Source organism: Perca flavescens, chromosome 11 (genome assembly GCF_004354835.1).
Source record: "Perca flavescens isolate YP-PL-M2 chromosome 11, PFLA_1.0, whole genome shotgun sequence".
Taxonomy (NCBI): domain Eukaryota; kingdom Metazoa; phylum Chordata; class Actinopteri; order Perciformes; family Percidae; genus Perca; species Perca flavescens.
The window spans coordinates 16,316,146-16,328,701 of NC_041341.1; the positions used below are offsets into that span (position 1 = coordinate 16,316,146).

General features: G+C 40.1%; 2 protein-coding genes across 3 annotated transcripts; one reads left to right on the forward strand and one right to left on the reverse strand.

Annotated features, from left to right (window-relative positions):
* Positions 1-58: 58 nt before the first annotated feature.
* Positions 59-2,515, reverse strand: trim13 (tripartite motif containing 13). Of its 2 annotated transcripts, none has more exons than XM_028590793.1 (2): positions 2,219-2,515; positions 59-1,574 (listed from the first exon to the last, which is right to left on the reverse strand). In XM_028590793.1, the coding sequence occupies exons 1-2, from the start codon at positions 2,249-2,251 to the stop codon at positions 375-377; spliced, it is 1,233 nt and encodes a 410-aa protein (XP_028446594.1). In that variant the 5' UTR covers positions 2,252-2,515; the 3' UTR covers positions 59-374. The 2 variants fall into 2 exon arrangements, with proteins under 2 accessions (XP_028446594.1, XP_028446595.1); XM_028590794.1 differs by lacking the exon at positions 2,219-2,515 and adding an exon at positions 1,669-2,205.
* spryd7b (SPRY domain containing 7b) lies at positions 2,234-10,913 on the forward strand. Its single transcript, XM_028590795.1, has 5 exons — positions 2,234-3,287; positions 4,582-4,698; positions 5,102-5,268; positions 7,000-7,102; positions 9,745-10,913. The coding sequence occupies exons 1-5, from the start codon at positions 3,122-3,124 to the stop codon at positions 9,840-9,842; spliced, it is 651 nt and encodes a 216-aa protein (XP_028446596.1). The 5' UTR covers positions 2,234-3,121; the 3' UTR covers positions 9,843-10,913.
* Positions 10,914-12,556: the final 1,643 nt, after the last annotated feature.

A 12,556-nucleotide genomic window follows, 5' to 3' on the forward strand; every position in this document is an offset into this window, starting at 1 on the left:
TATCTCTAAATAGTTGGCTGATTTGGCATTTCGCACTAATAAAAACGGAACATGAAAGTGACTTAGCCTACACTTGTTTTATTTATCAAGATCACCCTGGATATAGGTATACATTTGTCATGACGTATTTAACAAAAAAAAAAAAGAAAGGAGATTGTGCACATCGATAGTGTTTATATAACGTGGATTATGGATTGATTCTATTGCTTCATTGAGGTTAGAGCTTGGGCAATAACAAAAGACATGGTAAACAATTAGGCAAACAAGTGCTTCCACATGTATTCAGGTGCGATATATCTGTCGTTTAAACAGCACCTCATGGGTCACTTGGTTCACAATTTGTAGCTGTGAGTGCATGGCAGAGATGCCACAGGCTAGTAATTAAAACTGCCAATAAAACTGACCGTAGAGTAAATTAAGTTAGCAATACATTCCTGACCTGCACCCATTAAACTTGTGTACATGTCAGTCATTTCCCGCAGGTACACACCAGTGTGAGTGAGCTGCGAGGACACGGCAGTGAGAAGCGGTTCAATCTGCGAGGGCACGCAGGCTGCAAGGTTGTGCGGCTGCAGCAGGAGTAGTGTTGGCAGTAACACGCTCATAAATAAGGTGATCCATCTTGGCACTGCCATCCGTGAACCCCCCGTTCGGTAGGAGCCACTCTCGTGGGGGACTGCGATCTTGTCCACTTCTCGGAGCCTCAGCGAGTCCCACTTTTTAACATCGAAATTGCGCACAAGTGGACCGACGTCCGTGTCTTTCCCAGAGGGCAGTGGAGTCTCCTTAAGGACCTTCAACTTCTCCCGAAACTCCTGCATCTGCTGCAGAAAGCACAGGGGGTCGGCGATGCTCTTGACAGACTCGGCGATGCTGAGCGCCCGTCTATGCTCCTCCATCGCTGCGCTCAGTTTGGCAATCTCCGGGTCGTACGCTTGCATCACCACCAGCTTCAGTGTTTCAAAATCCGAGAGGATCTCATTCTTTTTGCATTCAATGGTACTGATGAGTTTGTCGAAATAGTCCGTTACCTTCTCTGCGTCCTTGGTCACTGACTGAAGCGCCTTTTTCTTACTGGCTTGTAGTGTCTCCAGGCAGGACAGGACATCTGCGCTCTGCCAGCTCTCCAACCCGCGAAGCAGCTCTTCGAACGCCTCCTTCTCTCGTTCATATGCATCCTCAAAGGAGCAGAATGTATGCCCTTTGTGGTCATCTGTTGTAGCGCAAAACCCACAAATTAGATTTAAGTCCGTGGCGCAAAATATGTTTAGAGGCTGGCCATAGTGTTGTTTACAGAGTGACAGCTGAGGCATAACCCTTATTTTGCTGTACTTCTCCACTATTCCGCGTAGAGAGTAGTTGATCTGCAGGCTGTTTGCGCCGTTGTGAGGGGTCTCTTTGCGGCATGTGGGGCATTTGAAAGGTGTTCTGTAAGCTGGACCTCGGTTCCCCTCCAAGAGTCCCTCCAAGCACTTCTTGCAAAAGCTGTGTGAGCACAGCAAAACCCGCGGGTCCTCGAAGAGACCGCAGCAGATAGGACACGTAAGTTCCTCTTCCAGCTGCTCCATGGTATCCTGTAAACACATTATCCAGGCGTCAAATCTGTGCTTAATCGAAGTACAGGCGAGCCAATAAATCAGCACTTAATAAAACAGGCTCCATACGCACCCACACTCAGAGGGATGCCCTAATGCAGCACAGGGAACAAATTACACACAAAAATGCTGCAGAATCGCAAAGGATACTGATTTTGCAGTCATGTCCCAGCTGTGTGTGGAGTATGCCCATCCTCAAAGTGAAACTGACTTGCATCGCTGTGCCCGCGTAAAAGGTTGGCATGAGCTCTGCCAAAGACTCCGTTCGACCACAGAACGTTAAATAACACCATGCTCTATAATATCTCTCTGTAAACCAGCTGGCGTTGCAAGAAGCGTAAAACCGCGTCGCAAAACAAGGCAAAATCGTAAATGACTTTATAGACGTAGACTATAACAGCAGCAAACTGTTTTCTCCTAGCTTTGTTTTAGAGAATAGCAGAGCAGTGGTTAGCTGAGTTGAGCCCTAAATTACCGCCGTGTAAGCAATCCAATGCGACAAATTATCGACAAACAGGGTTCGAGTTAGCGTTGCTCCTGTTGGCAAGGTACTGAACTAGGGCTGTGACAGATTTTGCAAGCGCATAGTAACATGCAACTACTGGACCAAAAGAATCACTCACCAGCTGCTGAGACGCACAGTGCAACGCAATCATGGCGCTTGTTGCTGTGCAGACTTCGCCCTTTCCGGGTATAGAGTTAACCGTTTCGGTGGCGCACAGATCATTTAAATACACTAATCTGTTCCTAATTGCAGACAGTCGAATCTGAGTGTGTACTATAATACCACTAACACGAATGCTACTGATATTTCAAATTTTTTTGAGGTGTTTAATTTTGGACATCGGCTTGTTTACGTTTTTGTCCCTGCTGGTTAATTTGCAGAGGATCCCTGCCAGTCGGATGGGGGAGGGGCTGTTGCTATGCAAAACATTACAGCGTGAAAAACTGTCAACCAGTTTTTAGTTCCAGTTTGGCGTCACATGTTTTTACACTAACCCACTTCAGTCGCTTGTGTGGCTATACTTGTCAATATAGGCCTGTGCATCTGTAAACATTTAACACGATAAAAAAGGTGCAAGTGAAGGCGCCCAGCTTCATCAACTGATATAAAAAGTGCAACGCTATGTCGCACTGAGCACATGTATTGTCTTGGCACCGACAAAGAATGACCACTATCATACATCAGCAACATTATATCAGGATATGCTTCAGCCTCTGAGGATGATCTTCATGCAGTTATTATCACGAATCCCGCATTGGCCCAATAAACTTTATACATTTTCTCACTTTCTTCTCACTTGTGGTTATGTAACATCGATACCCAATAGTTACTTAGTCACGTGTAGAAATTTTGACCTTGATTTTCTTCCCTTGTTTCCATGCCATCAGGAGCAACTGCCTATCTTAGCCACTATGATTGGATACAGTTGGGTAGCAGGGGCTTATGTAGTTCCAAACTCTGCCGTCATGCGTCGCTGTGTAAGTGGAGCCTGACGTTTTAACGCCAAGCGCTCTTTGGTTTGATGGTCTATGAGTTTGTTTCCGGATGTTGTTTAGCTAGTATGCTAGTATCGGGAGCAAGAATGGCTGCGATGTTTACGTGTTGTCTAGGCTGCTGCGGAGATGGCGGATCGGGCCATATTCCCCTTAAAGAAATGCCTACTGTTCAGTTAGATACTCACCACATGGGTAAGTAAGATCACAGCTGTTGTACAGACTATTGAAGTCTACAAATGAGCAACTTCCGCTTTTAGCATAATAGCTAACAGTTAGCTAACCGATAGCTGCTCGTAGTGTTGCAACCTTTGCAGTTAAATGTGCTTTTGGTCTCATGGAGTGGTTGAAGCTGTGTGTTTATAACATTATCCTCCTTAACACACGTTCTACAAGGTTATTATCTTTTTTTTTTTTTAAATACAGGGCGATTCGTGAAATTTGAAGGCTTAGCTAGCTAGCTAGGTCATGTAACGTTGAACTCAATACACGGGTGACAGCTAACGATATCTCATTTACTTCTACTCAACTTTAAAGTTCCCTTCCACACATTTTTTAGGCATATAAAAGTAACGTTATTCTGCTTTGAATAATGATTTGTGTATGTTTTTGTTCAATTATTAGTTGAAAAATATATTAAATTGCACCAATTAGTTCATTGATATGTCATTGACATCCACACTTTTTTATTTATTTTTATTTATTCATTTTTTCTTTTATTTGATTCAGTATTATTCTTAACCTTTTTTATTAATTGTTTTTTCTCTATTGGAAAGACAATACACTGCTGTTTAGTGTAACTATTATATCAAATGTATCATTGTATTTGTTATACTTTGTTTGGCCTATCTGGTTTATCTACTCTTTCTCCCTTTATTTAAAAATCCAGAAAGTAGGGAGTATGCACATGTTTCTAAATAATGGACAGTATGTATCCTACTTCACTGAAAAGTCCAATGTGCACTTGGATATTTTCATACAGGACAGTACTTTAACGTATGATTGACCACAGTTTAATTTGATTCATCTTACATTTTGAAAACATTTAACAAGGATAGCACAACTGAAGCTTTATTCAAATACAACAACTGGTTTATTGGTTATTGACCATACTTTTATAATAGCAAATTCTTTTACCCCAATTAACCTAAATAAACCAACGGCAGCAACTGGCTTTGTGCTGAAATAATGAGTTGAATAATCAATCCACAAAAAAATTAACCAACAACAATTTTGCTCATCTGTTTAATCCTTAGTCATTTATCAAGCACACATTCTGTTTCCAGCTTCTTACATGTGAGGATTTGCTGCTTTTACCTGACTTTTTGATTGAAAAATGGTTATCCTTGGGTTGTTGGAACAAACGAGCCCTTTTGAAGTTGTCATCTTGTGACAAAGACAAAGAAATAGTGATGGGCATTTTCTGACATTATATAGACTCAAAGATGTGTTTTTACAGCAAGATGTATTATTGCCTTTTGTTTTGCAGGCACAGATGTTGTCATTGTGAAGAGCGGCCGGAGGATATGTGGCACTGGAGGCTGTCTGGCCAACGCTCCTCTGCACCAGAACAAAAGTTATTTTGAGTTTAAGATCCAGTCCACTGGTAAGAGCTTGGCTTCTGGCTGTTTCTTCTTGCCAGATTGACATTTTCTGGTGCATTCCTAGTTGGAGTTATTAATACTGACACGCTGCATCCAGAGTATCTGTTTTTAGTAGCTACACCGTCTTGTGACTGCATGCTCAATAGTGGAATTCTGTACACTTACAAAGACAGTATTTGAAGGACAAGAAATTTGCTTTCTTACATATATGAGCAAGTAAAGCTGCATAGCTTTACACTAGCCATATACTGTTTTTACTAGCATTCAATTACGAATTTGCTATGCATGCAAATCTTGCTTATTATTTTTTTATTGCAGCTGGCCTTTGTCATAAATATAAATACATTTTAATCTTTGTGGATAAAAGTGTTTTTAAAATTTAAAAAAAAAGTTCTTTGTGTTCAGGTGTGTGGGGAATAGGTGTGGCTACGCAGAAAGTGAATCTTAATCAAGTGCCTATGGGCAGAGACACAAACAGCCTAGTCCTGAGACATGATGGGTCTGTGTACCACAATAATGAAGAGAAGAATCGCCTACCCGCAAACAGCCTTCCTCAGGAGGGTGACATTGTGGTAAGTGCGAAATGTATTTTTTACAACCTAAGGTTGTAGATTTTGTGTTACAGAACTTAAATCAACCCTTTCAGACTAATCATCTGCTAGAGGCCTGGTGGGGCAGGCTGGCCTGCAGGCCCCATGAGACCCACAGTAGAATTTGGTATTGTTTTTTTTTTTTTTTTTTTCGAAGCAGCTGGCTGACATCGTCATAGTCACATTGTAATTCTTGGTCTAATATGGGCCATACTGTATATCCTTCCGTTTTCACATGTGCACCAAATTGCTATTTGGCATCAGTTTATAAATCATAACAGATTTTTCATTATACCGAGACAACGTTTATTGTTTACATTTTTTTCGTATTACAAACCATCATTCATGTCATTCAGGACTAAGAAATCATTTAGTAAAATATGAAGTTAATAAGCACAGACGTTGAGTCCGAAAAAACATGGATTGCAGTTATTGGCTGGCGCAGCAGAAAATCCTGCGGGTGCAACGCAAAACCCAGCGGGGGTGGACGGAAGCTGTTTTAAAACTCTCTCACTGTCAGCAAGCAATTCATTATCTGCACAAAGCAGTGGTTGACATTGTACCTAACATAATAAGACAAATCTTGTTTTGTCCTTTTCCCAAACATAAAATATAAATGCATCAAAACATTTTGTCTTGCTTTATTTCTATGCATATTTTATAACACTATATGTTCCTGCTAAAGAAGAGACCAAAACAGCTTAAAGCTATTACTACTGGCACTTAAGACTTGGTGACTTTGGTGACCCCTTAAGTCCTTTAGTGGCAGTACTGGAGATTTTTAAGGTATTTTCACCTGGAGTTAAATTCAGGTCGGCCAATCTGTCAGTCAGTAAACCGTGTTTTTATCACAGCTTAAATTGAGGGATTCTTGCTCATTTAGTACAGGCCCTCCAACGTGTATATGCAGGTTCTACTGTAATAACACAGCTGAACCAAAATGTTTGCTGGACTTCATTTAAAACTAATTTGTATAAAGGAACAAGATAAGATGCTGCCAGCACTGAGCGATGCATGCAAGCTTTTGACTAATAGCCTGCAGGGTCATGGAGCAGTGTGCAAAACCCACATACATTGTTACCCATTCACTTTATCATTGACTCCTGGAACAGTGATCACGGAATACAAACTGACTGTTTAGCACTGACATATATTTTAGAGCACAGGCCTTTATTGATGGTTTTTTGATTCAAGCTACTCACACACATTTCAGTGCAATTTTAACACTTTGGCAAAAGAACGCCACAGTCTTACAACTAATTTTCTGCTCAGTTAAGTGCATATTAATTACTTTAACTTACATGTTCAATCAGCAGAACATCTATGTGCAGATGACTAATATGTTTTTACAATGTCATTGATGTCTTAAAAAAACAAAACATTTTTAATCCACCAGAAAATGTTTTCGTAATTGCAAAGTGTAACTGCAGGATGTAGAGGAAAGCAACTAATACTGTGGGATAAAAACATATGCATACCTTGTTTTGTTTCTATGCTATTTAGCTTTCCCAAGGTTTTCCTGCTCCTCTTGACGTGTGCTGAAAAAAAAGAATTTAAACGCCTATATTTTGAATAGATTACAGTCACAAACTTTGAATAGCCAAGTTACACATATGAAGGTTACTTTTTGATAATTAAACCCTGTTTAAATGTGTAGTCATATTCACATGCAGACATTCTAAGATTAATTCCAGTTTTGTTTGTGTTCCTCAGGGCATCACATATGACCATGTGGAGCTGAATTTATATCTGAACGGAAAGAACATGCATTGTCCTGCCTCAGGGATCCGAGGCACTGTATACCCTGTTGTTTATGGTAAGTTTAGTGTTCCAAGTGTTAAGTTAAGTGTTCCAATTGTAACAATTTATGTAAACATTATTGATTGCCAAACTGCTTCCTCAGAAATGGCAATATGTCTGTTACAATTGTATTCCACTAGAGGGCTGTATTTGTGCATTTTTTACATAACACTGCTCATTTTGGGCTCTTGTACTTTGGTTCTTTGTTTTTTTTATTTTTTATTATTATTTGCATATTTGACCATAAACAGATTCCACACATCCAAGAGTGAGTTATTGGGTCTGATCTAAACAAAGTCTTTAGCAGGAAGGGACAGCCTTGTCACGGAGATTTAGGACATGCAGGTTTTATTCTGGTCAAAGGGTGATTTCATTGACTAGCTTCTCCTCTCGGGTTGGTGTTAAGCTAGTCGGTGAAATCAACTGACCACTTTATGTTGGAAAGAAAACGGGTAAGCTTTTGGTATTTAGTGGCAGCTTTGCCTGTTCCTGTCCTACAGCAACACTAATGCAGACTGTAACCAGTGACTCATTTGTCTGAGCTTTCTTGTGCGAACACCCTCTGTTGTAAAGCACCGCTAATATTTCTGAGCTAAGAAATACATCCATCAGATCAGAAAGTCACTCTGGATGCTTTAATAACTATGATCTCAAACTTTCCAAATAAATTTCACCATGACCTCGAGCCAAACACCCCCCCAGAAGCTTTTTTCACCTGGGTCTAACATTGGGAGAGTTAGCGTAGAGTAGCATTATCAGCTGAATAGCTTAGCGCAGGGGCTAATGGACCCACGTTTGTATATGGTAAATGACCCCACTAATAATGCCCGAAATCATACCAAACTTCTACAGTAGTACATATAGGTTATGTACTCATAAAACGATTGATTGGAAAGTTTGTAAGTACACCAGAAGTTCATGAACACTTGCCTGCTGGCTTCTGCTCTCTGCTGTTGTTGCTGCTGCCGGCAGTAAGACGAGTGCTTAGGGCCGTCTACAAATTACTACACCGAAAAGAGATGCAACAAAAATATTTTTTAATTTAACTTTTTTTTTTTTTTTAAAGTAAGTGCTGTAGTATAACTAGCAGGAGACGAGTAATAACTGAGATAAGTTTGGAGACATTACCTTATTTAATCATTAAATTAATAAATATTTTTGTTGTATCTCTTTTCGGTGTAGTAATTTGTAGACGGCCCTAAGCACTTGTCTTACTGCAGGTAGCAGCAGTAACAGCAGCAGCAACAGAGAGCAGAAGAGAGCAGGCAAGTGTTCATAAACTTCTGGTGTACTTACAAACTTTCCAATCCATCGTTTTATGAGTACATAACCTATTTGTACTAGTGTAGAAGTTTGGTATTATTTCGGTAATTTTTAGTGGGGTCATTTACGAGATACAAACGTGGGTCCATTAGCCCCTGCGCTAATAAGCTATTCAGCTGATAACGCTACTCTACGCTAACTCTCCCAATGTTCGACCCAGGTGAAAAAAGCTTTTGGGGGGGTGTTTGGCTCAAGGTCATGGTGCAAAGGACCCTAGGGTGAAATTACTTCGAACCATCACTTTAAGGGCAAATTCACTGTTTTCTAGGAAGTGTTTACATAAATTTAGCTCCACTATGGCAATAGGGACATGCTCCACTCTCACTCTGCATTAATCGTTTTTGTTTTTTAAATCAAACTGCGACTACTACTGAATATAATGCCATGAAATATATATTTTTCAATTATCCAATCATTGCACCTTGAGTCTATATTTTAGATTGAATAAAAATGTAAAGAAGCTGGTAATGAAAAACCTTAAAATAGTAAGCTACCCTTCCCAAAAATTTAAAGTTTTCACCAAATTAGTTCCAGGAGCTGCAGTGGCACAGTAGCATAGTTCTTAGTTTTGTTATTCCTCTTTTGCAACTAATGATTGCATTCTTATATTGTAATTTGCAACAATATCCAATTGGTTTTAGCTCCGTTTAGAGTTTCCGTTGGGGAACTGCTTTCTGTTTTTAAGCAGCTCTTTAGAAAGGTGTGGCATGTACAGTAAACTTGATTTTGAGATGAGTGGTTAGGAAAGAGATCTACTGTATAAACATCACCTCTGCTGTAACCACACCTCGGATTGACAACTGTTAAACAAAACAGGGTCACAGGATGATGTGTGTTGACTTTGGAAAGTGTTTGCTCTGGAGAACATGCTACTTCTCTACCTAAGGACCGATTTCATTTGCATTTGAATGCATTTTACCTAATTTCTGTAGAGCAAATACCTTTTGCAGAATAAATAAGACAAAATGTTGGATTGTTTGCTTGTTTATCATATTATCACCCCAGAGTAAGATATGACATCAATTCAATTTCATTTTACTTTACCAATAACAAAAGGGCTTCCCAGGGAGTCCTGGGTACATGTATGATTTTAACTGAGAAATATAATAAACAAAATTGAGTTATGTAATTTTTTTACGATGTGGCCAAGCATCACACATTTTATGTAATGGTTCAACCAAAATAACATGCATCTTGGATTTGAATATCTGACGTAATGTACATGCATTAACTTTAAAAGAAATACTGAAACAGGGATATGAACAATACATGAGATGTCAAAAATTGTGAAAACATTTTTTTTTTTTACCTTAAATACTGCTTCTTTTGTTCTAGTGGATGACAGCGCCATCTTAGACTGCCAGTTTAGTGACTTCTATCACACAGCTCCACAAGGATTTGAGAAGATCCTCTTTGAGCAACAAATCTTCTAAAGGAGCACTTAAGCCTCAGCCCCTCTTTACTTTGTCACCCTCCCCTATATCACATAGCAACCTCTGTAACACTACAGTTTAACCTTGATTGGATCATATTATGTGTGGCTTGACTGCCTTTTGTTTTGTTTCCGCTGATTACTCTGTCAATCTACTGATGCTCTGGGTCGCCGTCGGAGTATCCTTGAAGGAGTGGGGATTTCTGATCATTGGTCGGCTATGACTATGCTGATGTTTAACTATCAAATCATTACCTTGTGTTAGTGGTAATCACCTAGCCCGGAAATCCAGACCCAAATCTGAAAGATTAAGTGTCTGGCATTGAGTTATGAAAATGGCCCATCTCGAGGGGCGGCACCAAGCATGCATTTGAAAATCTCACTGCACGCAATTGAATAACACTACAACCAATCCTAACAATACACGGGGTGACGTATCCAGAGCCCCATACGCTTAGCTACCAGCAGAGCTAACTGGTAGATTAAACTTTCATCATCTGTTTAGCTCGCCTCTGGCCCCGCCTACATCAGATACACCGACATGATTGGTACAAGGGCATGGTTAATGAGCATCATTACTCAATGCCAGAGTGACTCACTGAGCAAATTCAAATTGTGCTCTCACGAGAACTCTGGATTTCCAGGGTAGTAATCACCCAGTGTTAACTGAAACCCTTTCAATTGTTGCTTACGTTGTCAATCTGTTTGTAGATGCCAGACAGTGGATGTAATGGTAAAATGTTCCCATTATTCAGGATCAGAAGCCATGTTTGATTGACATTGCTATATACTTAAATTTTTGATTATGTAGTCTCCTAAATGCCGGCATACTGACATCTCAGCATACACCCTATATTTATTTGTATTTATTTAAGTCAAAAATCAAGTAATGTGTCTCTTTGGTATGACAAAAGATGTAATGTTTTTTGGCCAGCAAGAGTTTGTGAATGAAAGGATCTGCTGCCAATACTTAAACATCATTTAACATTATTTCATTCACTTTTATGTTGCCTTCTTTTTTTTCTTTTTTTTTTTTCTTGGGCATTTCTGCCTTTATTGGATAGGAAAGCTGAGAGAGAGGAGGGTGGGGGGGGACATGCAGGAAAACGTCACAGGTCGGATTCGAACCCTGGACCTTCTGCGTCGAGGAATAAACCTCTGCATATGTGCGCCCGCTCTACCAACTGAGCCAACCAGCCACTTATATTGCAAAAATAAATAAATTGAAAGCGGGGATATTGCAACACTTTTCAATTCATGTCACTTCTTCAATTTGAGTTGCCACAGATGTTTAAGAATAAACCAGTGCACAGCCAGGTTGACTTTTCACTGAGGTATGCTGAGTTGAAGGTTCTGGAATATGTTATACAAAGTGAAACGTTTCTTAAATGGCTGACACTGATATATTTTAAACTTGATTTCTAAATCTCTTCTATGAACTGCCTTTTAGATTCCCCACACTTTTTTCTCCTGGTGTATTTATTCTATAATATCAGAATATTACCAGAGCTGGCTGTCTCTGATTAGAGATGTATGGTTAAAAATGTCTGACTGTTGTGTTGCATTGCATATTTGCTGCTGAAGTATGACCTAAAATATTTCAAACTCTTGTCTTGATGATTGTTTACACTAATGATGTTATTGTACAAGCAAATCCAAATATTGATTCATTAAACTTTTGGTTCTGAAAGCAGACTTGTCAGAGTTGTAGTTTGGTGGAAGTCAAGTTGTGTATTTGTTGTGTAAAAATAACGTTGTTATAATCTAATGTTGTGGTCGATTAGTCGAAAGTGATTTTATTATTACTGCGTTGATGAAGCCGGGTAGCTTACCCCATGCAGTAGGAGATTGGCTGCAATCTGCCGTCCCTTGAAGGAGTTGTAGCCTACGTACGGGAACCCACGCAACGTTTAGGCAAGACCCGCCCTTTAGCATTCGCACGTCAGGCGTGCTTACGCAAGGTAGCGGAACCCGATTTGTTCAGGTCCTATCCCCTGACCAGTCGGCTATCCTAACCTTAACCACTCGAGGTCCATTCCTAACCCTAACCAATCGGGCTGCTTCGTAGGGCGGTACTTGCCTAGAAGTTGCGTGGGATCCATAATAACGCCTCCAGGACCCTGAAGTGGCCAGGTAAGAATTGTGGCCGGTTCCTCCCATCCCGGACACTCACTGACGTAGACTTTTACGTAGATAACTGGAGGGCGTTCTGGGGAAAGCCTGGTCTGATTAGGAGAGACATCCCATTTTTGACAGAGCCGCTCTCATCAAGAAATCTGACCGAGTCTATTATCGGTCATAAACCATGACAACCCAAGGTTGAAATCAGTAATCAGAGGTGCAGTGCTACGCGCTTCTCCCACTCAGTTTCATTACCACGGTGTCTGTCCCCCCCGACTCAAATCCGTTAAATCAAAGCTAAACAAGGAGCTATACTATACTTAAGAACCTAACTGGAATTAAAACAACCACTGCAATGATAGAACAGAATAGGAAAATTAGATCTCTGTCTTCTAAAGTAGTAAACGATTTGATATCAGATAATCAAATTGATCTATTCTTTCTTACCGAAACATGGCTGTGCCATGAAGAATATGTTAGTCTAAATGAATCCACTCCTCCCAGTCATATTAATAGGCCTACTCAATTTAATATGAGTTGCAGCCATCTTTGATTCAAGCCTGTTAATTAATCCTAAACATGACACCCAAGTAT

Bases quoted from the DNA above. Each gene is read 5' to 3' on its own strand.
- trim13 (XM_028590793.1), bottom strand. From the start codon at position 2,251: ATGATTGCGTTGCACTGTGCGTCTCAGCAGCTG. The intron at 1,575-2,218 runs GTGAGTGATTCT...ATGTGTTTACAG, and splicing joins ACTGTGCGTCTCAGCAGCTG to GATACCATGGAGCAGCTGGA.
- spryd7b (XM_028590795.1), top strand. From the start codon at position 3,122: ATGGTCTATGAGTTTGTTTCCGGATGTTGTTTAGCTAGTATGCTAGTA. The intron at 5,269-6,999 runs GTAAGTGCGAAA...TGTGTTCCTCAG, and splicing joins CTCAGGAGGGTGACATTGTG to GGCATCACATATGACCATGT. The intron at 7,103-9,744 runs GTAAGTTTAGTG...CTTTTGTTCTAG, and splicing joins TGTATACCCTGTTGTTTATG to TGGATGACAGCGCCATCTTA.